Source organism: Podarcis tiliguerta (assembly GCF_965153285.1).
Source record: "Podarcis tiliguerta genome assembly, chromosome: 9".
Lineage (NCBI taxonomy): Eukaryota > Metazoa > Chordata > Lepidosauria > Squamata > Lacertidae > Podarcis > Podarcis tiliguerta.
In genome coordinates this window covers 3,311,908-3,334,771 of record NC_139542.1, presented here as the reverse complement: position 1 = coordinate 3,334,771, position 22,864 = coordinate 3,311,908, and the positions used below count along the sequence as shown (strand labels likewise).

Genomic DNA, 22,864 nt, shown 5'->3' with positions numbered 1-22,864 from the left:
CACACAGTGCAGTTAAACTTGATCCCCCTCCCACAAGAAGAAGTGGTGACTGTCAAGCTTAGATGGTTTTGAAAATGATGTTCTGGTCCTCACTGGATGAAGAATTGGAACTTGAGGTATGGCTACTGCCAAAATCATTCAAGCCGAGATCAGTGCAGTACAAAGGTGAAAGAAAGTTCCAAGACTCAGCAGATGTGACACATGGCTAACAAGCTAAGACCTTGATCCAACAAGCAACCCCCTGCCTTATATGAAAGCAGAGTAGGCACAAATTTAGCACTGCAAACAGGCAAGCAAACAGGAACTCGTTCTGGAGGGCTGGATCTGATCTGTCTGGCATCTCCATGACCTTGGTGAGAGTGGCAGCTTTGAACCAGACTGAATGCCCAACTCCTGCTGAGAGGATGGGCTAAGGGCAAGCTCTAGCAGCACCGGGGTGGTGGTGGTCAGGATTAGAGGCGAAACTGGCACAGGAGGTGTGGGTGGAGGGGGTACAACCTGTCTAGGTGACATATGAGAGGATAGAGCAGAGCACTGGTACTCTCCCCAGGATCTAACTCCCTCCCAGGGTGATGCATCTCTCTTGAGGACCAGACAAGTCCTGCTGGTGGGCTTCTCAGTGAGGCGTCTGAACGGCCACTTCGAAGACAGAAATTTGGACAAGATTGTTTGGCCTTGCAGGAATCTTCTAATGTTCTTATGACAGAGATTTTTCATGAGCCTGGTAGGTCCAGCCTGTGCAAAATATTTGCCTGCCTTGAACCCATTGGAAGTTAGAGAAAGACTATTTTGCTTGAATCTGGGGGATCTTGCAGTAATTGTTTCATGCCCTGTACAAAATACAGGAAATAACTTGTTGGTGCACATTTTCAATTTATTTCAACAGATGGAACTGTTCTTCATTTTATTGTATCCAGTGTTATCTGACTGCTTTTCTGTAGGGATGGTTGATTCCTACATCTTAAGGCATGTCACCCATAAACTTCGGATCAGGTGACTTCTTACAAACATATTTTGTTTCCAAAAAGCAAGGATAGTCATGCCAGCAACTTAGGAGTGGGCACACCTGGCTAACTAAAATACAGTCTTCACCCGTTTCGGCATCTGGCTGGCCAGTGGATCTATCCCAATATCTGAAAAAAAGAGGCAGCACTAATTAGTACAGGAAGGATGCTTATTTCATTTCTACCTTCCAGCATTATATAAATGTTAAACACACACACCCTCTTTTATATTTGTGATGGTTTGTTCAAAGGTTGGTTTCTTTTCTCAAATCATTCCCAAGAGTAGGATCAGAACCACTGTAATACATTGTCCACAAGGTCACACTCCTGTCTTGCTCAGCTGACTCAGTCCTGTTGCCAGGCCTGAACCCAGATTGGAACAACAATTACTATTGCTATTGTTGTTGTTTTTATATTTGTACCCCACCCATCTGACTGGGTTGCCCCAGCCACTCTGAGCAGCTTCCAACATATATGAAAACATAATAATCTAGATGATTTGTGTTCTCCCAAGGATGTGTGCAGCTGTCCCGCCACAACCCTCTCCAGCCCCTTCCCTCAAAAGGGGTATTTGTGACCGGTCAATTGTTCTTCCTGTCTTTAATTACACAACCTGAATTTGCCAATATGTGACGGAATCCCACCCCACAATAGCAACTGCTTAGAAGAGCCCTAACTCGGCATGTTTGACATGGATTAAGGAATGGATAGTATTAAAAAATCCCACACTAGATAGTTGGATCTGGAAGGATATGGTTGCCACACATATCTGTGATATGAAAAAGTAAAGGTCCGTAAACGGCTTTCCCCCCCAGCCAGAACTTAACCAAACTCAGTTTCGGCACCTCTTAGGTGGGTGCCATTTCCATTCTAAGAGAACAAGGGAGGTGATCAGGGTGAGTTCCAGCACCTCTTTTTCTAGAAAAATACCACTATGCATAAAGACTTCTTAAATCACTCTGTGATGAATTTATTTGGATTGTGGACCAGGTATAATTATCTACTTGAAAGGAAAACACCACTGTGGTTATCCCCATAGAGGGTTGTGCTCAAAAAGAAATATGAAGGAGAATTGGGGGGCTTACAAAGATATATTGTTATGCTGAAAGCAGTTATAAGCTTAAAAAAAGAAAAGAAAAGCAAGACCTGGTAGTGGGTTGGTTTCAGTATCATCAAGTAAATGAACTATTTAAGAAGGATGTGTTTTATGGAGCAAGGATCTGGTACTGAATGGGGTTGCTTGACAGTAATGAAAGTAATTCTAAAATATTATTAGAATGGGACACCAAAGATGAATTGGTTAAGGCAACAATGACACAGTGGGCCAAAGACCTAGGTCATAATATTGATATGGCTACTTGGGATAAGTTATGGAATTTACGGCTTGTTATACATTAAGAGAAAACTATCTTAAAATCATGTACAGGTGGCATTTAATGCTAAATAAACTTGCCAAGATGTATAAAAATGTGTCAAGTAAATGCTGGAGATTTAAGCAGGTAGATGAGTCTTTCTTTCATTTGCGGTGGACATGTAAAAAATCTAAAGATTTTTGGAAAATGATATTAATGAAATGAAGAAAATGTTTAAATGGGCTATTCCCCAAAGACCAGAAGCTTATAATATATATATTATAATCAAATCAAATTGCAGATAGGTTTCAAGATAAAAGCAGCAGAAGAAAAATGACCAAAAAGTTGTAAAAGAGAATTTTTCATAATAGATGGAAATATAATGCAGTAGAAAAGGTCTGAACAAAAATGCTGTTGTGGTGAGGGTGGGAAGTCAGCTTAAGAAACAATGTATTTGACTTAAAGGTTATTGTGAAAATATGTGATATAAACCCTAACTAGAGCTATTTTTCTAGAAAAAGAGTTTGCTGGCTCTTACCATGTTCTTTTAGAATGGCAATGGCGACCACCTGAGAGGTGCCAGAAATGATTTCCTGTAAGTTCCCCCTGAAAAGAGCCCTGGTGAGTTAAATAGACAAAGACAAAAAGAGGCTGCCAGTCTGCCCTCGTGTAGGAAGTGAAGCCAAACATGCTATTTGGAAACAGTCCTGCAGTTGCTGAGAGGCTCCCTCAGGCCACACCGTAACCATCCGTGTTTGTATCTGGCCTTTTTTCCTGAGGGGTGTATATACTGGTGTCAGAAGCAGGGACACATGATCTGAACCACCAAGGTGTGCCAAGGTCTTGACCCCATATGCCCGTCTAATGTTCGTATACACCTTGTCAAGAGTATTTTCTCCTTTTGTTGCACACTCAATGTGCTGATGGAATTTTGGGAGTACTGCCCTCACATCTGTGTGATTGAAGTCCCCCGCAATAATGTGCACAGCCTCTGGGTATCTGCTCAATTTAGCATTGATGTTTTCATGCATACTACTCACGACCCTGCATGCATTTGCAGTTGGTGCTATGTACACCGCTGTTAACACCACTGTTGTAAATTCCCGGGGAAGATAGAAAGGTCTGCATTTAATTGTCACTTTCCATTTATAACTTCATTTTTGTTTCTCAGAATCTCAGCTTTATCATTTAGTTGCTTCATTTCTCCGTACATTTGTATAGTGGGTTCTTCTATTTCATCAGATGTTCCTTCTAGTCTTGACATAGTTTCATCTAGATCCTCTATGTCATTTCTTATTCCACTTTTCCATTTCAATAATCTCTGGTTTACTTTCATTCCTCAATTCATTGACTGTTCCTTTTAATCTTTTCCATTAAGTTTCTATTTTTCTATTGAGAGACTTTGTTTACTCTGCTATCATCTGCTTAAGAGCAGTCACAGAAAAAGGAGTTTCCAACTAAACATCAAGAAGAACTTTCTTACAGTAAGAGCTGTTGGACAGGGGAAAGGACTCACTCAAGAGGTGGTAGACTCTCCTTCCTTGGAGGTTTTTAAGCAGAGGTTGGGTGGCCATCTGTCATGGGTGCATGGGTGCTTTAGCTGAGATTCCTGCATTGCAGGGGGTTGGACCAGAAGACCCTCAGGGATCCTTCCAAGTCTAAGATTCTATGATCATATGGTGGTCTCAAAGTGACCTGCAGAGATTCATTGATACTTGAGACACTGAGACTTGAGAATTCAGCTTCTGGGTCCCAAGTATCCAGGTCTAACAATGCCTGTGCCCCCGATCAAACATTGCCAAATACCAAGTATTAGTGTGTGTCCTTTTGGAGTGTTTCTGATGTGACTGGGCAGTAAGAACACTACCAGCCCACTCCTCATTGACAGAACAGTTAAAAATGTTTGCAATGGAAGAAGAAGAAGAGTTTGGATTTGATATCCCGCTTTATCACTACCCTAAGGAGTCTCAAAGCGGCTAACTGTCTCCTTTCCCTTCCACCCCCACAACAAACACTCTGTGAAGTGAGTGATCAGGGCTGAGAGACTTCAGAGAAATGTGACTAGCCCAAGGTCACCCAGCAGCTGCATGTGGAAGAGCGGGGAAGCGAACCAGGTTCACCAGATTACAAGACTACCACTCTTAACCACTACACCACACTGGCTCTCAATGGAAGCCTGTATCTTGTGAAAAACAAAACCAGTGCTGGATTCTAGATTCAAAGAATACCAGGAGCTCTTGTTTAAAAAAAAGAAAAAGGAAAAGGAATGCAGTGCAGGAGATAAGGAAATTTTGTTCACAAACTCACGTTACTTTAGCTTCCGCACCACTAACCCATTCGACACCTTTAGGTTTCTTTGGGTTCTTCTTGACGCCAATCCAGAAATTGTGTTTCTTATTCCTAGCTTCTGTATCTATATAGATCTTCAACAGAACAGAACAAATCAGACTCAAAGTCTTTACTGGGCATGTAGGGCTATAAACAAAATTGTCATGTTTAGGAATGTTACAGAATTCTGCTGGAAACAGAGGCAGAAATTGCTACTGTTTACTTATTTGTCCCGTGTATAGCTTGAAAATTTATTAGGTAGTTATTTTCTAAAATAAAAAAATCCATTGTTCACCATCTAAGTCTCAAAGCAGCTTACAACAATAAAAACATACAAAATAAAAAAAATTAAGCATAACTCTCAGGAATGTAAAATCTCAAAAATGAGTTTGTAATGAAATACTTCAGGGGAAAAAAGCACCAGAAACGTGGAAAGAAGCTTTTGTCACACTTATACCAAAGATAGAGACTGAAAAACATCAACTTAAAAACTACCGCCCTATATCATTGCTTAATGTGGATTACAAATTTTTTGCAGACATTTTGGCCAGAAGATTTAAGAAAATATTAATAGAGGAGATTCACAAGGATCAAGCAGGTTTTCTCCCAGGAAGACATTTATCAGACAATGTGAGGAATATAATAGATATATTGGAACTTTTAGAGGAAAAAATAAATACAAAAGCAGTTTTGATATTCGTGGATGCGGAGAAGGCCTTTGACAATATTTCTTGGAGCTTCATGAAGAAGAATCTCCAAGGCATGGGGGTAGGCCAAGAATTTGAAAATGGTATAGGTGCAATCTATTCTGAACAAAAAGCTAAATTAATTGTTAATAATGTAGTGACTGAGGAATTCAGAATAGAGAAAGGAACACGACAAGGTTGCCCAATCTCCCCTTTACTTTTTATATCAGTCCTGGAGGTATTGCTGAACATGATTAGAAAGGACCAATTGATCAGAGGGATACAGGTCGGAGCTAAACAATATAAATTAAGAGCATTTGCAGATGACCTAGTTTTGACACTGCAAGAGCCAGAATCCAGTGTGAAAAGAGTTTTAGAATTGATTCAGGAATTTGGTAGATTGGCGGGTTTTAAATTAAACAAAACAAAAACAAAGGTTTTGGTAAAGAACTTAACAGAAATTGAAAAAGAAAGGTTTCAGAATGAGACAGGCTTGACAGTAGTGAAAAAAGTGAAATATTTGGGAATTATTATGACTGCTAAAAATGGGAACCTATCCAAAGATAACTATGATAAATGTTGGTCGGAGATAAAGAAAGATCTAGAAATATGGTCTAATTTGAAACTCTCACTAATGGGTCGTATTGCCGTGATAAAGATGAATGTATTGCCAAGAATGTTGTTTTTATTTCAGACATTACAGATTATAGACAAAACTGACTGTGGCAAAAGGACATATCTAGATCCGTCTGGCAGGGCAAAAAGCCAAAGATAAAATTTAAAATACTAACAGATGCAAAGGAAAGAGGAGGCTTTGCCCTGCCAGATCTGAAACTTTACTATGAAGCAGCAGCTTTTTGCTGACTAAAAGAATGGCTACTTCTTGAAAATACAGACATTCTGGATCTAGAAGGATTTAATAATGTTTTTGGCTGGCATGCATATCTATGGTATGACAAGGTTAAAGCGCATAGAATGTTTAAAATTCACATTGTTAGGAATGCATTGTTTAAATTTTGGATGAGGTATAAAGATTTGCTTGAAAACAAGACTCCAAGGTGGTTGTCCCCAATGGAAGCAAAAGCACTAAAAAAACTCAATATGGAGGCCAACTGGCCAAAATATTGGGAGATTTTAGAACAAGACGGAGACAAACTGAAACTACAGAGTTTTGATAAATTAAAAAGCAAAGTCCGAGATTGGCTTCATTATCATCAAATAATGGAGGCATTTAAAATGGATAGAAAAATTGGCTTCCAGGTGGAAAAATCAAAATTGGAAACAGAACTGCTAGAACCCAAAACTAAGATTTTGTCAAGAATGTACAACTTGTGGTTGAAATGGAATACACAGGATGAGGAAGTGAAATCAGTGATGGTTAAGTGGGCCCAAGACCTGGGTCATAACATAATGTTTGCTGACTGGGAACGGTTATGGACCACTGGTATGAAATTTACGGCATCTAATGCTCTAAGAGAGAATATTATGAAAATGATATACAGGTGGTACATGACACCAGTCAAGCTTGCAAAAATCTATCACTTACCTGATAATAAATGTTGGAAATGTAAAGAGGTTGAAGGTACATTCTTTCACCTTTGGTGGACGTGCCCAAAGATAAAGGCATTCTGGGAGATGATTTATAATGAGCTGAAAAAAGTGTTTAAATACACATTCCCGAAGAAACCAGAAGCCTTTCTCCTGGGTATGGTTAGCCAACAGGTGCACAAGAAGGATAGGACATTTTTCATGTATGCTACAGCAGCAGCAAGGATACTTATCGCACAGTACTGGAAGACACAACAGCTACCCACACTGGAAGAATGGCAGATGAAAGTTATTGACTATATGGAATTGGCAGAAATGACCGGCAGAATCAGAGACCAGGGAGAAGAGACGGTGAAGGAAGACTGGAGAAAATTTAAAGACTATTTACAGAAACATTATAAGATAATGAACGTTTGATGACATCGGATTGAGGGTGAATGGTTATTAGTGAAAAAGTGAATAGAGAAAGATTCAATATTTTGTCAGATTTAAGGAAACGCAACTATCTACTAGACTTTAAGAGTATCAGAAAATTAAAATATGATAGAGGGAAAGAATTTGCAGACAGAATATTTGATTTGGAACACAGAGAAGGAAGGTCTGGGGAAGTCGGAGAAATAAGTTAATGTAAAGAATACAAGGAGACAAAAATTGTTTTTAATATGTTTATTTTCTTTGTTGTATTTTGCTGTTTTGTGTGTTGTGTGTTGTAGTGTCTATTTTTCTGTTTTTGTTGTTGTGAGGTTGATTGTTTATTGTTGTTTTACGTTTTTTGTAAAACTTAATAAAATATTATTAAAAAAAAAAAAAGTAAAATCTCAAAAATGTAACCAAAAAACCTTATACAGTGGTACCTCAGGATGCGAACGGGATCCGTTCCGGAGCCCCGTTCGCATCCTGAATAGAATGTAAGCCGCGACTGCACGGGTTGCGTTTTGCCGCTTCCGTGCATGTGCGTGACATCATTTTGAGCATCTGCGCATGCGCAAGCAGCGAAACCCGGATGTAACACGCTCCGTTACTTCCGGGTTGCCGCAGAGCGCAACCTGAAAGCGCTCAACCTGAAGCACATTCAACCCGAGGTATGACTGTAAAAGATCTGAAAAATATCTGTGATTCAATCCAACTATGATAGGTAATTGCTGCTGCTGCTGCTGATTTCAATCTGGAAACAAAATATATTTGATTACATTTCCCCCAATTGAATTACATTTCATCTGACCTGAAATAAATGGAGTGGAATAATGTAATGAGGACATAATTTGCGTAATTATATAATAGTTTAAATCACTCAAGCCCATCAATAAGTGGTGCAATGTTTTGTTGTCAGACTTTGCGTGGATTGGTAGCAATGCTTCTGAATGCCAGCTGCTGGAGAATGTGGGAGGGGAAGAGTGCTTTAGTGCTTGGATCCCACTTGTGGGTTTCCCACAGGCATCTCTTTGGCCACTATGACAGCAGGATACTGGACTAGATGGGCCATTGGCCTGATCCAGCAGGCTCCTCTTATGTTCTTATGGGTTGTAGATATGCCATTCTGCATATCTATGTTCCATTTGTGAGTCCTAGAGCGTGAAACAGGCACCACCAAAAGTGGAGAGAACTGAAATTGTCTTGCATCCCTGGCTGTAGGTGACCTTTGTAGGCACCGAAAAGGAATAAAAACTCATATGTATGGTGCAGCTGATCAATGGGACACAGTACAGTAGTGGGCAGCCTGAGGAAGCTCCATCAGACCTTGATTCCTGCCCATAAACCCTAGAGTGAGAGGCCAGGGTGAGGCCAGCAGGCTCAGGGGACCTTCTTTGTTGGGAGAGATGTTGGGGTCACCTGTGAGTTTGCTTGAGTCCTGGGTGAGAGCCAGGGATGGTGGGTTTACTCCTGAGAGAGTCATTAGACTAAGAGGTGTTCACTGTAGATAAAGGGTTAGGAAAATTCCAGTTCTGATATCAGTATATTTTTATTAGTGTTGTATGATCAATAGTTTGATTTTATACTTTGTAATATTTGTGTTTTTAATCTGCTCTGCCCTGTTTAGAGATATTTCAATATATTAAGCAGTATAGAAATGGTTTAAAGGTAAAATAAAAAATGAAACCATTAGCCTGTGCAAGATTATTCCTAATTTGTATGTGTCCAGCTCACCTGTTCTTCCCGGGTTGTAATGGAAACCAATTGGGTATTAACCTCCTGACATTTATTCACAGCAGCTTGCCATGATACTTTGTCATTGGAAAAGAGGTAGATGTTCCATCTAAAGACCCTCCATCCTGAATTAAGTTTCTGCCGAACATCATCTTTGATCCAAGCCAGAAAAAGAGCAAAACAGAAGGAGATTTAGTGTGTAGTAGGTCTGTGCAGATTTTTCTTGTGCTTTTCTTCTAAAAATTCATAAATTACAAACTCAAAATGAATTATATGCATCTATTTCATTACAATCTCTCATAATGTATTTAAAGTAGCAGCTTATAAGTACATGAGAAGAGCTCTGCCGGATCAGGTCAAAATGGGCCCATGTAGGCACTGTGGTCTAAACCACTGAGCCTCTTGGGCTTGCCAATTAGAAGGTCGGCGGTTCGAATCCCCACAACAGGGTGAGCTCCCATTACTCGGTCCCAGCTCCTGCCAAACCTAGCAGTTCGAAAGCATACCAAAAAGTGCAAGTAGATAAATAGGTACCACTCTGGCGGGAAGGTAAACAGCGTTTCCGTGCTCTGCTCTTGTTTCACCAGAAGCGGCTTAGTCATGCTGGCCACATGACCCAGAAAAACTGTCTGCGGACAAACACCAGCTCCCTAGGCCTGTAAAGCGAGATGAGCGCTGCAACCCCAGAGTCGTTCACGACTGGACTTAACTGTCAGGGGTCCTTTAACCTGCTTTCACAGCAGCCAACCAGATACCTCCATGGGAAGCCCACGTGCAGGATCTAAGCACAACAGGACTCTCCTCAGTTGTGATTCTTAGCAACCGGGCCTCAGAGGCATCCCTACCTCGAGAATGTGGCCCTGGTTTCACTATGGAATGGCATGGTGAACTGGGCAGCTGCCATTATGACACCCAAGCCGCCTCTCCAGTGTTGTGGAGCTGACTGGTTCCTTGGTATTCTGGTGAGCTTTGTGCTATGAAGCGAGCCAGATGAAGACTAGAGCACAGGTGGCTCAAGATTATTTCTTCTTCTTCTTCTTCTTCTTCTTCTTCTTCTTCTTCTTCTTCTTCTTCTTCTTCATTAGTACCCCACTCATTTGGCTGGGTTGCCACTCTGGGCAGCTTCCAGCGTATATAAAAACATAGTAAAACATTAAGCCTTAAAAGCTTCCCTATACCGGGGTGCCTTCAGATGTTTCCTAAATGTTATATACAGTAGTACCTTGGGTTAAGAACTTAATTCGTTCCGGAGGTCCGTTCTTAACCTGAAACTGTTCTTAACCTGAAGCACCACTTTAGCTAATGGGGCCTCCCGCTGCCGCCGTGTCACCACCACACAATTTCTGTTCTCATCCTGAAGCAAAGTTCTTAACCCAAAGTACTATTTCTGGGTTAGTGGAGTCTGTAACCTGAAGCGTCTGTGACCTGAAGCATCTGTAACCCGAGGTACCACTGTAATTACTCATCTCCTTAACAACTGATGGGAGGGCATTCCACAGTGTGGGCGCCACTGCTGAGAAGGCTCTCTGCCTAGTTTTCTGTAGCTTCACTTTTCACAGTGAGGGAACTGCCGGAAGGCCCTTGATGCTGGACCTAAGTGTCCGGGCAGAACAATGGGGGTGGAGACACTCCTTCAGGTATACAGGACCGAGGCCATTTAGGACCGTTTAGACTTGCACTGAAGTCATCCAAACACTGCTTGGAGGACATAATGATGCCAACAATGGGGCAGTGCAAGCCGCAAGGAAGGATCATTGGGCAGCTTGCACTGCATTTTCTCTAGTGCAGGGGTCAGCAAACTTTTTCAGCAGGGGGCCAGTCCACTGTCCCTCAGACCTTGTGAGGGGCCGGACTATATTTTGAAGGGGAAAAAAGAAAGAAAGAATTCCTATGCCCCCCAAATAACCCAGAGATGCATTTTAAATAAAAGTGCACATTCTACTCATGAAAAAACATGCTGATTCCCAGACCGTCTGTGGGCCAGATTTAGGAGGTGATTGGGCCGGATCCGGTCCCTGAGCCTTAGTTTGCCTACCCATGTGCTAGTGACTATATGCCTGGCCACTTGCCTCGATTTCTGTCCTTCTTTGCTTCTTATATCTAACAGAAAGTGGTTAGTGCTTCATTGCATGAGGGGATGGTCCCTGCTGCCTTGAAAGAGGTGGTGGTGTGACTACTCCTAAAGAAACTAGTCATAGACCCCTTAGACCAGGGTTTACCAAACTTGGGTCTCCAGCTGTTTTTGGACTACAGCTCCCATCATCTCTAGCTAGCAGGACCAGTGGTCAGGGATGGTGGGAGTTGTAGTCCCAAAACGGCTGGAGACCCAAGTTTGGAAAACCCTGCCTTAGATGCAAGGCTTTATAGTTCAACACCAACACTTTGAATTGGGCCCGGAAACTACTCAGCAGCCAATGCAGCTGTGCCAGGATTGGTGTTATATGCTCAAACTGTCTTGTTCTTCTGAACAATCTGGCCATTGCATTTTGCACCAGCTGAAGTTTCCAAACAGTCTTTGGAGGCAGTCCCAAGTATAACACATTGCAGTATTCCAACCTAGGGGCTACCAGGGCTTAGAATGCAGAAGTCAGGCTATCCCTGTCCAGATAGGGATGCAGCTGGGCCACCAGCCGAAGCTGACAGAAGGCACTCCATGCCACCGAGTCCACTTGGACCTCAAGAAACAGGTGGTTACACTATTGAGTGCCACAGGGCACTATTTTAACCCCAATATTATTCAATGTTTATATGAAGCTGCTGGGAGTGGCCATTTGGAGTTTTGGGGGAAGGTGCCATCAGAACACTGATGACACTCCACTCTATTTCTCAATAACATGTGAATCAGCAGAAGCTACACAGGCCTTTGACTGGTGCCTGGACACAGAGATGAGATGGATGAGAGGAAATAAGCCAAGCATGAATCCTGGGAATAGAACAGCACTGTGTGGGAGTAGTTCACTTGGCCACAAAATTGGTACAACTGCCTGTTCTGGGTGGAGTTGCAATCCTTCTAAAGGAGCAGGTATGCAACTAGAGGTGCTCCTGGATTGAGCTTTGTCACTAGAGGAACAGCCTCCATAGCTAGAAGTGCCTTTTACCAGCTGTGCTTGGCCTACCCCAAGCAGCCCACCCCCATACATTCGAGAGCCACGTCGAAAAGTGACCTTCAGGAGAAAATGCAGCCTAAGGGGAGGCTCCTTTTCCACTCTGGTTCTTCAGCACGGTGGTCTCAGCATTACTTACCAATTTCAACTTGCAGTTCTTGGTTTAGCATAGTCAGATTGACAAAGTAGTCCGATAAGTTCACAACCATGGCAAATTTCCCATAATCTAAAAGGTTTACAAGAATCCAGGTCAAGATCTTAAATCGCAATCTATATCTATTTCAAATCATCTCCCTACATTCTGCCATGCAGGGGAGCATCAGGCTTAATGTTGCATTTTAATCTTGTTTTTAAAGTTGTATTTCAATCAATTGTTTTTATACCTGTTGTTTGCCGCCCTGAGCCTAGTCTTGGCTGGGGAGGGCGGGGTATAAATAAAATTTTATTATTATTATTATTATTATTATTACTATTATTATTAGGCCCATGGGCACATTTGCATATTCTGAGAAAATTCAGGACACGGGCCTTGCGCCTCCTTCCCAAAGTCTGGGAAGCTTCTGCCCACCTAGTCCAGCATCCTGTTCTCACAGTGGCCAACAGTGGGAAACTTGCAAGCAGGATCCGAGCAGAAGAGAACCATCCCCTCCTGTGGCTTCCAGCAACTGAGATTCAGAATCATTGCTGCCTCCAAGTGTGGAGGCAGAGCAGCATTAGAAATCAGCCAGGCGCTGGGCGCATTTTACACCATTTGCAACCAAGTGAAGATGCCCGGATGCCAGGATGGCACCTGACGTCTCCACCATCTGGAGGTGCATGCCTGGGGAAGAAGATGCGATGCTCTGACAGGGTGTGAGAGCTCACCCAACTCCTTACCTAAGCTGGGCAAAAGCTGCTCATGTTTTGGGAAGGAGGCGGGAGAGCTCTCGCACCCTGCCAGAGCATTGCGCCTTCTTCTTTAAGTGCTTGCAATGGTTCCCATGTTTCTTTGGGGGAAGTCAAGCACTTTAAATGTGTGCCGAATGAGCTTTAAATGAATGTAAGGTAAAAGGTAATGGTAAAGCACCCTGGAACAGTTAAGACCAGTCAAAGGTGACTATGGGGTTGCGGCGCTCATCTTGCTTTTCAGGCCGAGGGAACCAGCGTTTGTCCACAGACAGCTTTCCAGGTCATGTGGCCAGCAAGACTAAACCGCTATTGGTGTGGATATGACCTTGTGCTCCTCATCAGTGTAAGGTGAAGGGGTACTACTTTAACGGGGCCCCTGGCACAGTTTTCAACCCAGCCTTGGCCATCTCCTGTTTTGAGAATTTAAGGACCAAATGCCCATGTGTGCATGTCAGAAGAAGCATGCAAAGCCCAGGGGAGGCACAGGTATGGTGAACACGGCCAGCTGCAGCTTAGAGGGACCTGGAGCAAAGTAGCCTCTGATGAGCCTCTTACTGGGTCAGGGTTATTTGGTTGTGGGAAGCATTAGCACCAGTCTAGATGCCTGCTTAGTGTCACACAACGCTCACAATATAGCATCACTCTCAGGAACTGTAGGGAATTAATATGGCACATAGATGCAGACATCTGGTGCTGCTTTGATCAATGAGCTGCAGGTGACTCTGGTAGACCCTGAGGTCTTAAGCAGTGATTTCTGAGCTCCACAGAGCGCTGTTAGCTAACGGGTCACAGTCTGCACCCCTGTCAGCTTGAGGCAGAGAAGCAGCAGGATAAGATTATAGAGCAAAAAGGGAAAGCCAAGGCGTGGCTACCCCAATGCTCAAGAGCATGGGTAGGCAAACTAAGGCCCGGGAGCAGGATCCGGCCCAATTGCCTTCTAAATCTGACCCATGGACCGCCCGGGAATCAGTGTGTTTTTACATGAGTGGAATGTGTGCTTTTATTTAAAATGCATCTCTGGGTTGTTTGTGGGGCATAGGAATTAATTCTTTTTTTCTTTTCTTTTTTCAAAATATAGTCCAGCCCCCCACAAGGTCTGAGGGACAGTGGACAGGCCCCCTGCTGAAAAAGTTTGCTGACCCCTGCTCAAGATGCACTCCATGCTGACCCCCAGGATGCACGCTATGCTTCCGGGGGTCGCGCTACGTCCCCAGGAAGCGTGCCAGCCCTGCCCCCGCCTGCTGTCCGCCCCCCCCTCGGTGCCAGAGCATGAAGCGCCGGCACTGCTGATCAGAAGAGCCTAAGGATGTCTAATTGGTTTAGAATGACAACTGTGGGTTGCAATTGCTATGGGAAGTCTGATATAATTAATTGGTTGGTTATTTGTAATCATGTGTCTAGGTTAGAAGTGTGTAGGAGTAGATGCTTGTGAAGATCATTTCAGCCTCCCTCAGAATTTTTAGGAGGCTGACCCGATGGACTCCTTTATTCAGTAAAGTCCTATCTTTTCACTTGGAGCCTCCAACCCTTTCTTTCGGGTTTCTGTGAGGGACATATCCAGCCTAGGAAACTTTTTTAAAAAAATCTATAATACTGTCACATTTCACTGGCAATCCACCCCTTTCCCCTGCAGCCTTTATTCCAGCTGAGCAATTGGAATAGGCTTTTATTGTGAACCACTGCTATATTTTTATGACACGGTGGTGTATAAACATTTTCAGAAATGGAAAAATACGGGGGAAACGACCCTAAGCAGTGTTGGGGGAGACACTTGCAGAGAAAGAAGCTTTCTGAAAACTCTGACCAAAACACATTGCTTACCATTCAGACTGTTCCACTTTGGGTAGTAGGTATTAGCAAAATCCCGAACCTTCTGCTGTGCTGCTAACACTTGCGCATGCTTTTTATAATTGAGAACATCTAAAAAGAAAGGAGGAATGAAAGAGTGGGCATACCAACACACTAGTTTTATGCCAGCTGGAAGTGTGGCTCTACCCTGTGTAAGTATACTTGAAGGGGCTTGCATGTGGGGGGCCACCAGGTGGCGCGTTGGAAGATGGCCGACAATAACGTCTCTCTGACCCATACGAGGTAATTAAGGGGCTGCTATGGGAAGTATGCAGTCTTCCTACCCCCCCCCAAAGAGGTGGGGGGCTGCCTTGCCAGCGGTGTTCACAATGCACCCCCTGATCTGAGAGATGGGGGTGCCGAACACTTGGCACGAGCCCTCAATGAAGTCAGATCTTCCTGACGCCGATTCCAGTCAGCGCGCGCTGGTTAGCTTCAGCTCGGAATTATAATTGGAAACATACGATTGGAATGAAGCAGAAGCACATACACCAAGAACCGTTCGAGAGATAAGACTGCTGATTAATGGATCTCTGTGACTGGGAGTGACGGACGGATAAGTAAATCTTCTGATGAATCACCATTAAGAGACTATGTTTGGAATGAAGGGGGGGTGTGGAGGAAAAAACTTTTTTCTTTGCACGATGTGATATTAATAACCCTTCACCCCAGATAGAAATAAGATCGTTGCGTTTTTACTAATCACGAGCATGAATTCAAGAACTGTGTGGGATGGATTATAACAGGAGAGAGGATTGGTGAACGGTGAGAAAGAGGAAATTTTTTATGACGCAGTTAAAAAATGGTGTCTCGCCAAGACAGGCTTGTCGGAGAAAGAAGGACAGGGGGAGGAGAATCAGGACCATTGGAAAGAGAAGGAATGTTGGAACGCAATCTTGACCTGACAGAGCCTCCTGATTTATTTGTCAAGCCTGAGAAAAGTAAAGGACAGACCGAAGATTAAGTTTTTTTATGGAAGCGTTGAACAGAGGCTGTCCCTGAGTGATATGATCTTTGGAGAGTACAAAACCCACACAGAGGATGCCTGTTTTCAATCTGCTTGTGAAAATTATCATAGATCGCAAAGAAAGGAATATACGATAACAACAAGAAGATGAAGAAAGTAATAAAGGACTATCTGGATTGAACTGGATAGAACTGTTTAATTAAAGCAGTAATATACGTGATGTTTGGACTGGTTCGGAGCTTTGGACTCGTTCGGAGCTTGATGTATGGGCACCCCCAACAAAATTTAAAATTTGGCTGCATAATTTGGAACTAATGTGATTTGGATAATGTGATGTGATTGTCCTGTTAATATATATATATATATATTTTAAAGAAGGGGCTTGCATGTGGAGCAGGTGGAAGGAGGAAGAGAGGTCAGGTCGGGGCAGCAAAGGGCGCCACGTTGTGGTGGAATTGCACCATGCTAGACCGATGGGCAGTGGCTGAGGAGGTGCACCAGCCAGAGGGAATGAAGAAGAAGAAGAGTTTGGATTTGATATCCCGCTTTATCACTACCCTAAGGAGTCTCAAAGCGGCTAACATTCTCCTTTCCCTTCCTCCCCCACAACAAACACTCTGTGAGGTGAGTGGGGCTGAGAGACTTCAGAGAAGTGTGACTGGCCCAAGGTGTCATGGTATTGACGGAGAACGCAGGGGAGGAGGAGGAGGAGAGACAAGCAGAGGAAGGGGGGCAGGAAGTGCCGATGGTGGAAAGGAGGGAACGTCAGGAGGAGGGAAGGCTCTCAGATGTTGGAGCAGAGCCTCAACTCCACACAGGAAGCTCTGGCACGGACAGCGATGCAGTGCCGGTCCCATCTGCTCAGGAAAGGAGAGGGTTAAAGCGGAGGGGGCAGAGACATCAAATGAGAATGCCTCGCCTCTTCTGCTGGAAAAGGGGCGGACGTAAGTCACTCCGAGAATCTGATTCACAGGATTCGGACGGATAATTATGTGTGCTGCTTGTACATATGTAAAATAAAGGATGTATATATGTATCTCTGAGTGAGCAGAGGCATTTCTTGCGGGGAGCACTCACAAGCCATCACACAAGGTCACCCAGCAGCTGCATGTGGAGGAGCGGAGACGCGAACCCAGTTCCCCAGATTACGAGACTACCGCTCTTAACCACTACACCACAACACTGGAGGGGGTAAGGGAGAGGTTGCTCCTTCTCCCTTCTGCCTGTTGCTGTTCACGCAGGGCCAGGCTCCTTGTCAGTCACACCAACAGCAATGCAACCACCATTTGGGGTTGGCTGAGCTCAAATATGGGGGAAAACATGTCTCGTTTGAAGTCCGAACAGGACAGGGGACTCTTTTGTCTAAAACAGGGGCAATGCCATTTTTCTAGGGACAGGTGGTATCACTGCTGATTGCAACATGAATCTACATCTGCCTAGTTCTGGGGCAACGCCCAAAATCATGTCTGCAGAGATGCCCAAAATCGTGGGCCCACAGAGAGATCTCCAGTGGAGTAAACCGGCCCAGGCAAGGTAAACCTTGCCTACCCCTGGCCTAATTAGTCACTAAAAGTCTCTGAGCTGTTCAAAGGCAACACTGCAATGCCATTGAAATCTCTCTCTCTCTCTCTCTCTCTCTCTCTCTCTCTCTCTCTCTCTCGTGTGTGTGTGTAAAATTGGACTCTCATCTCATTCACTGAAATCAAAGGGAAGAAAAGGGGCTTCTTCTAGTTGCCATTCTTTTCTCTCTTTCTTTTTTCAGTGGTTCTTTACACTGAAGTTAAACCAGCCAAGGCATTGGGGGGGGGGGGTGTCCTTTGCTAGAAGAGTTAAACTTACACAGTGTGACCAATGCAACTGTTCCGAGGAAGAGGATCGTGGCAGCGCATGCGGCGGCAGCTTTACCCACAGGGGAGTTGACCCACGTTACTCCCCGTTTCCATAGATCGTCGGTCTTACCTTAGAGGACAAGAGGACAGAAAACCTCACTTTTACCACCCCGCAGGGAAGCGATGGGCACAGTCAGTGCAAAACAGAACTCCACACCCTGCCCATCATAGTGATGACAAGTGGATGTGGCTTGGGGGGGGAGCCATATTGAGCAAACCTGGGCTCCTTGGTGGGCCAGGATTGGCCCGCAGGCCAGAGGTTCAGCACCACTAGTTTAGGGGGACACCTGGGCTCTCAACAGCTTTCTCTTTGGAGAGCTGACTAGGCGCCCAATAGCTAAGCAGGATCACAGTCCTCAGTTGCAGGCAACTCCACAGCAGGCCAGGAAGCCTGCACCAAATCCTTTGCACTGCACAACATGCACTTACTTGGAGTCTCGATACCTGCCTCCTCTTAGCAAAAGCAACGCTCCCACAGTTATCATCATCTCTGACAAACCTTCCTCACAGTGTTGCTATGGCGAGAAAGGAAAAGGAAGAGTTGTGCCTTGAAGTCCTGGGAAGAAGGACCAGATGGAAAGGAGGTGAATGGCTTGGAAGTCTGTGACCTACAGCGCCAAATCCATTATGCGCATGCACACACTATTGGGGCTTTGATTCCTATACGGGCCACCTGCAAATTCCTGCATTGCAGAGTGCCAGGGCTGGGTGGGTGGGGTGGACTAGAAGATCCTTGGGGTGCCTTCCGACTCTGACTCTGTGATTCTGTGTGACCTTTTTCCAAGGACCTCAAGGCAGTGAACCTCATTCCTCTTCTTCCTGTTAATGATTACAACAAGCTGTAGGCACAGGCAGCTTTTTAAGCAGAAGCTCAATGGCCATCTCTCATGGATGCTTTAGCTGAGATTCCAGCATTGCAGGGGGCTGGACTAGATGACCCTTGGGGTTCCTTCCAACTCTATGATTTCATGAAAAATGTTAAATGTCGAAGAAATGATTGTGTAGATACCCTACCTCATATTCCCATACTGTAATATGAATTTGGTTAATTTTCTCCCTCTCTCTCTTAAACAATATATCATATATTTTGGGGGGGGGGGGTAAAATAGGATGGCAGTTTTAGCAGGAAACATACCATGACTTCCCTTTTGGAGATTGTAACATGTGGGACACACCTGTCTAGAAATACACTTTCTCCCATCTATGCCTCCCTACCCCACAATTGTTTTTCTTATGGTGCCCCCACTGGAATTTCCTTCCATGTGCTTTGGAGCATACAGACCCTTGGCTGCTGGTTGTGCTGGTGCTTTCTTGGCAGCAGTTTCGGGCTTTTTACGTTGCGGGAGGTTCTTTTTCCCTTTCCCCTTTTTATCTGAAAAAGAGCAATGGAAGCTTAATGTATACATGCTTATCAATGTGGAGCCGCAACCAGCAATACCTAAACAATACCATGAAAGTTACATAGATAACAAAATACCCTTTAAACCAGGGTCAGCCTGCTCATTGGCCCTGAGGAGGACATCGGCTCAGGTGGCAGCCTATGAACACCTGAAAATGGTGGCAGACCTGGGCCCCTGAAGAACATGCTGCTCACTGCTGCTCAGGAAGAGCAGGGTTACCACTGCCTGATCCTCTCCAGCCCCCCTTTCCCTTCCCAACCACCTTCAGCACCATAGGGTTTCCCCAGGCCACCTCCAGTTGCCTCTGATTCTGCCCCTGATTCTGGGCCGCTCTCTGCCACAGCCTCTTCCTGCTCACTAAACCTTGTTGCCTCTTCAGCTTTCAATACCTCCTTCTCCCCATCTGCTCCCTCTTCTCCCTCTGACCACTCATCGTCATCCCACCACCAACCCCCTGGCTCTGAGCCTTGTTCCCTTGGCAGTTCACTAGTTGGTGCCTCCCGCCACCCCTCTGCATCCAGCCAGTCCATGACATTCCTCCTCCCTGGGGAGTTCTACCAGGGTGACACTGGGACTCCAGTGGACTGGCTGTAACAGGAAGGGAGTGCAACTCATACAGCACGTTGGCAACAAATATTCGCACAGTTGTTCACAAATAATTTTACAACATTTCTCAAATATGTGAGAAAGAGACAGTTGCTTACAAAGTGCCACAAAAACTTACAGACTACCTAAAATAAAGTGAACTTGCAATATCAGATTTTACTAGGTTCTTACAAATTCTTGACTCAGCTATTCAGTCTTGTATGCTTAAGCCACTTTACTGAGGGTGAAAGAGGAGAGCACAAAATATGGTCTGAAGCTCAACATCAAAAAAACGAAGATCATGGCCACTGGGCCCATCACCTCCTGGCAAATAGAAGGGGAGGAAATGGAGGCAGTGAGAGATTTTACTTTCTTGGGCTCCATGATCACTGCAGATGGTGACAGTCATGAAATTAAAAGACGCCTGCCTCTTGGGAGGAAAGCAATGACAAACCTAGACAGCATCTTAAAATGCAGAGACATCACCTTGCCAACAAAGGTCCGTATAGTTAAAGCTATGGTTTTCCCAGTAGTGATGTATGGAAGTGAGAGCTGGACCATAAAGAAGGCTGATCGCCGAATAATTGATGCTTTTGAATTCTGGTGCTGGAGGAGACTCTTGAGAGTCCCATGGACTGCAAGAAGATCAAACCGATCCATTCTGAAGGAAATCAGCCCTGAGTGCTCACTGGAAGGACAGATCCTGAAGCTGAGGCTCCAAGACTTTGGCCACCTCATGAGAAGAGAAGACTCCCTGGAAAAGACCCTGATGTTGGGAAAGATGGAGGGCACAAGGAGAAGGGGACGACAGAGGACGAGATGGTGGGACAGTGTTCTCGAAGCTACCAGCATGAGTTTGACCAAACTGTGGGAGGCAGTGGAAGAGGAGTGCCTGGCGTGATCTGGAAGATGGGGTCAGGAAGTGACAGACATGACTCAACGACTAAACAACAACAATGTTTAAGCCAAGAAATTGTCTCTTCAAAGATATTTAGCACTAGTAGACGCATCAATGGCACAAGACAACTGAAGAAGCCCATAAAACTGTGCTCAGGGAGTGTGCTATCCGTCAACCCCAACAAATCGGCCCCACTGGGGGCAAAACAGCAGCCCCTCAACTGCATGGACTGCTAGGGCGAAACGGGGATAGAACGCTGACACCCTGTCATCTTTATTACTCCATCTTCATCAGCACCTTACAGAAACTGGGAACAACGTTGAACTTACCCTTTCCTTGAATCTCCTTGGACTTATTTAAAAAAACAAGAAAAAAATGAAAAAATGAGTGTAAAATTATTTTTGAACAGTTGTGTGGATATTTGTCGCCAATGTGCTGTATGAGTTGCACTATCTTTATTAATGGCACAGGTTGCATTTTTCTAGCAAGAGTAACAGGAAGGGAGGCAGGTAGGTGGGGCTGGTTGAAGGGAGGGGAAGTGCCCCATTTGCCTTAAAGAATCAGCTCCCTTGGGGCCCAAATGGGAGCAGAGAAGCTCCAGCTTAGCATTCTACTATCACATCCCTCCCTTGAGAGGCAATGGGGCAGAAGGGAGCCACCACCACCTCCTCAGGGAGGACCTGCAGCCAAGAGACAAAATGGCCTGCATGCCTGTGAGAAGGAAGAGGGAAAAGACCAGAAACAACTTACCCGCCTTTGCCATTTTAGGTTGTCATTTTGATTGCTGTCTCTGAGTGTGGATTGTTGTTCTCTATTCTTTCCCTACAATCACATAATGTGGGCAGGGCATGGAGTGGAGAAAGAATATCTTAGGACAAATGCAGCATTTGAAAACCGGTCACATGAGTTCTCCATATGTCGCGAAGTTGGCATTAATAATAATAATAATAAAATTTATTTATGCCCCGCCCTCCCCAGCCAGAGCCGGGCTCAGAGCAGCTAACAACAATAAAATTACAGTAAAATTACACTAAAAACATAATGGGGGGGGCAATTTAAAATGCAGGTTAAAATGCAATTTAAAATGCAGCCTCCAAGATGTGCTATTATGTCTCCCCGCCCCTTTGTGCATGCTTCAAGCAGCTGGTAGAGTCTGAAAGATATATTTGAAGGGAAAACCTGCACCTTGCAATCTTTTAACTGCTGTAAATTAGCTAGGGAGTTGGCCTAAAGAACTTTCAGGATCCTCCTCCTTCAATTCTATAGGCTGCATTCAACTGAATCCTCAAGAATGGAGCAAAGATGGGAAGGAGGAGAAAATGAGCAAACTCGTAATAAAATAAGATAAAGGAGAGCTGGACAGTGGGCAGCACTCTGAGATGACCCCTGACCACTGGTCCTGCTAGCTAGGGATGATGGGAGTTGTAGTCTAACAACAGTTGGAGGCCCAAGTTTGAGAGACCCTGATGTAGACAATGAAGAAGTACAAAGAAGAAGGTAAGGTAAAGGTAAAGGTACCCCTGCCCATACGGGCCAGTCTTGCCAGACTCTAGGGTTGTGCACTCATCTCACTCTATAGGCCAGGAGCCAGCGCTGTCCGCAGACACTTCCGGGTCATGTGGCCAGTGTGACAAGCTGCATCTGGTGAGCCAGCGCAGCACACGGAACGCCATTTACCTTCCCGCTAGTAAGCGGTCCCTATTTATCTACTTGCACTTTGACGTGCTTTCGAACTGCTAGGTTGGCAGGCGCTGGGACCAAACGACGGGAGCGCACCCCGCCGTGGGGATTTGAACCGCCGACCATGTTGTAGTCTAACAACAGCTGGAGGCCCAAGTTTGAGAGACCCTGATGTAGACGATGAAGAAGTACAAAGAAGAAGGTACAAAATACAATATAATCTAATGCCTGGTTGCATTAAGAATCGTTTAGGGAAATTTAATGAAGGCAAATCGATAGAATTCTTCATTCAAAGATGCAGCACAAAGATGTTACCATAAAACTTAACATGGGTGTCAGTTCTTAAAAAATCGGTGTCCCAGATCTTATCTGAGCATATCTCAATCCTATCTCTCTTGCCTCTTTCCACCAGGTGTTGCTCACTCACCTGGCTGTCTCTTGGGGCACCTCTTCACTTCCCTGCTTAGTCTTTCTTCCTCTTTTCCAAGGGTGCATGAGGGGCCAAGTAGAATGGCTCCATTGTTGAACTGGCAGAGCACTTG

General features: G+C 44.6%; 1 protein-coding gene across 2 annotated transcripts; it reads right to left on the bottom strand.

The window, feature by feature from the left end:
* Window positions 1-853: 853 nt before the first annotated feature.
* On the bottom strand, window positions 854-22,862 carry LOC310657678 (lithostathine-1-alpha-like). Of its 2 annotated transcripts, XM_083398752.1 has the most exons (9): window positions 22,750-22,862; window positions 21,393-21,464; window positions 19,042-19,131; window positions 17,710-17,829; window positions 14,877-14,975; window positions 12,307-12,393; window positions 9,064-9,215; window positions 4,664-4,779; window positions 854-1,133 (listed from the first exon to the last, which is right to left on the bottom strand). In XM_083398752.1, exons 2-9 carry the CDS (start codon window positions 21,403-21,405, stop codon window positions 962-964), a joined length of 849 nt encoding a protein of 282 aa, XP_083254878.1. In that variant the 5' UTR covers window positions 21,406-21,464; window positions 22,750-22,862; the 3' UTR covers window positions 854-961. The 2 variants fall into 2 exon arrangements, with proteins under 2 accessions (XP_083254878.1, XP_083254879.1); XM_083398753.1 differs by lacking the exon at window positions 4,664-4,779 and having other exon boundaries at window positions 970-1,133; window positions 22,750-22,833.
* Between the last annotated feature and the right edge of the window lie 2 nt (window positions 22,863-22,864).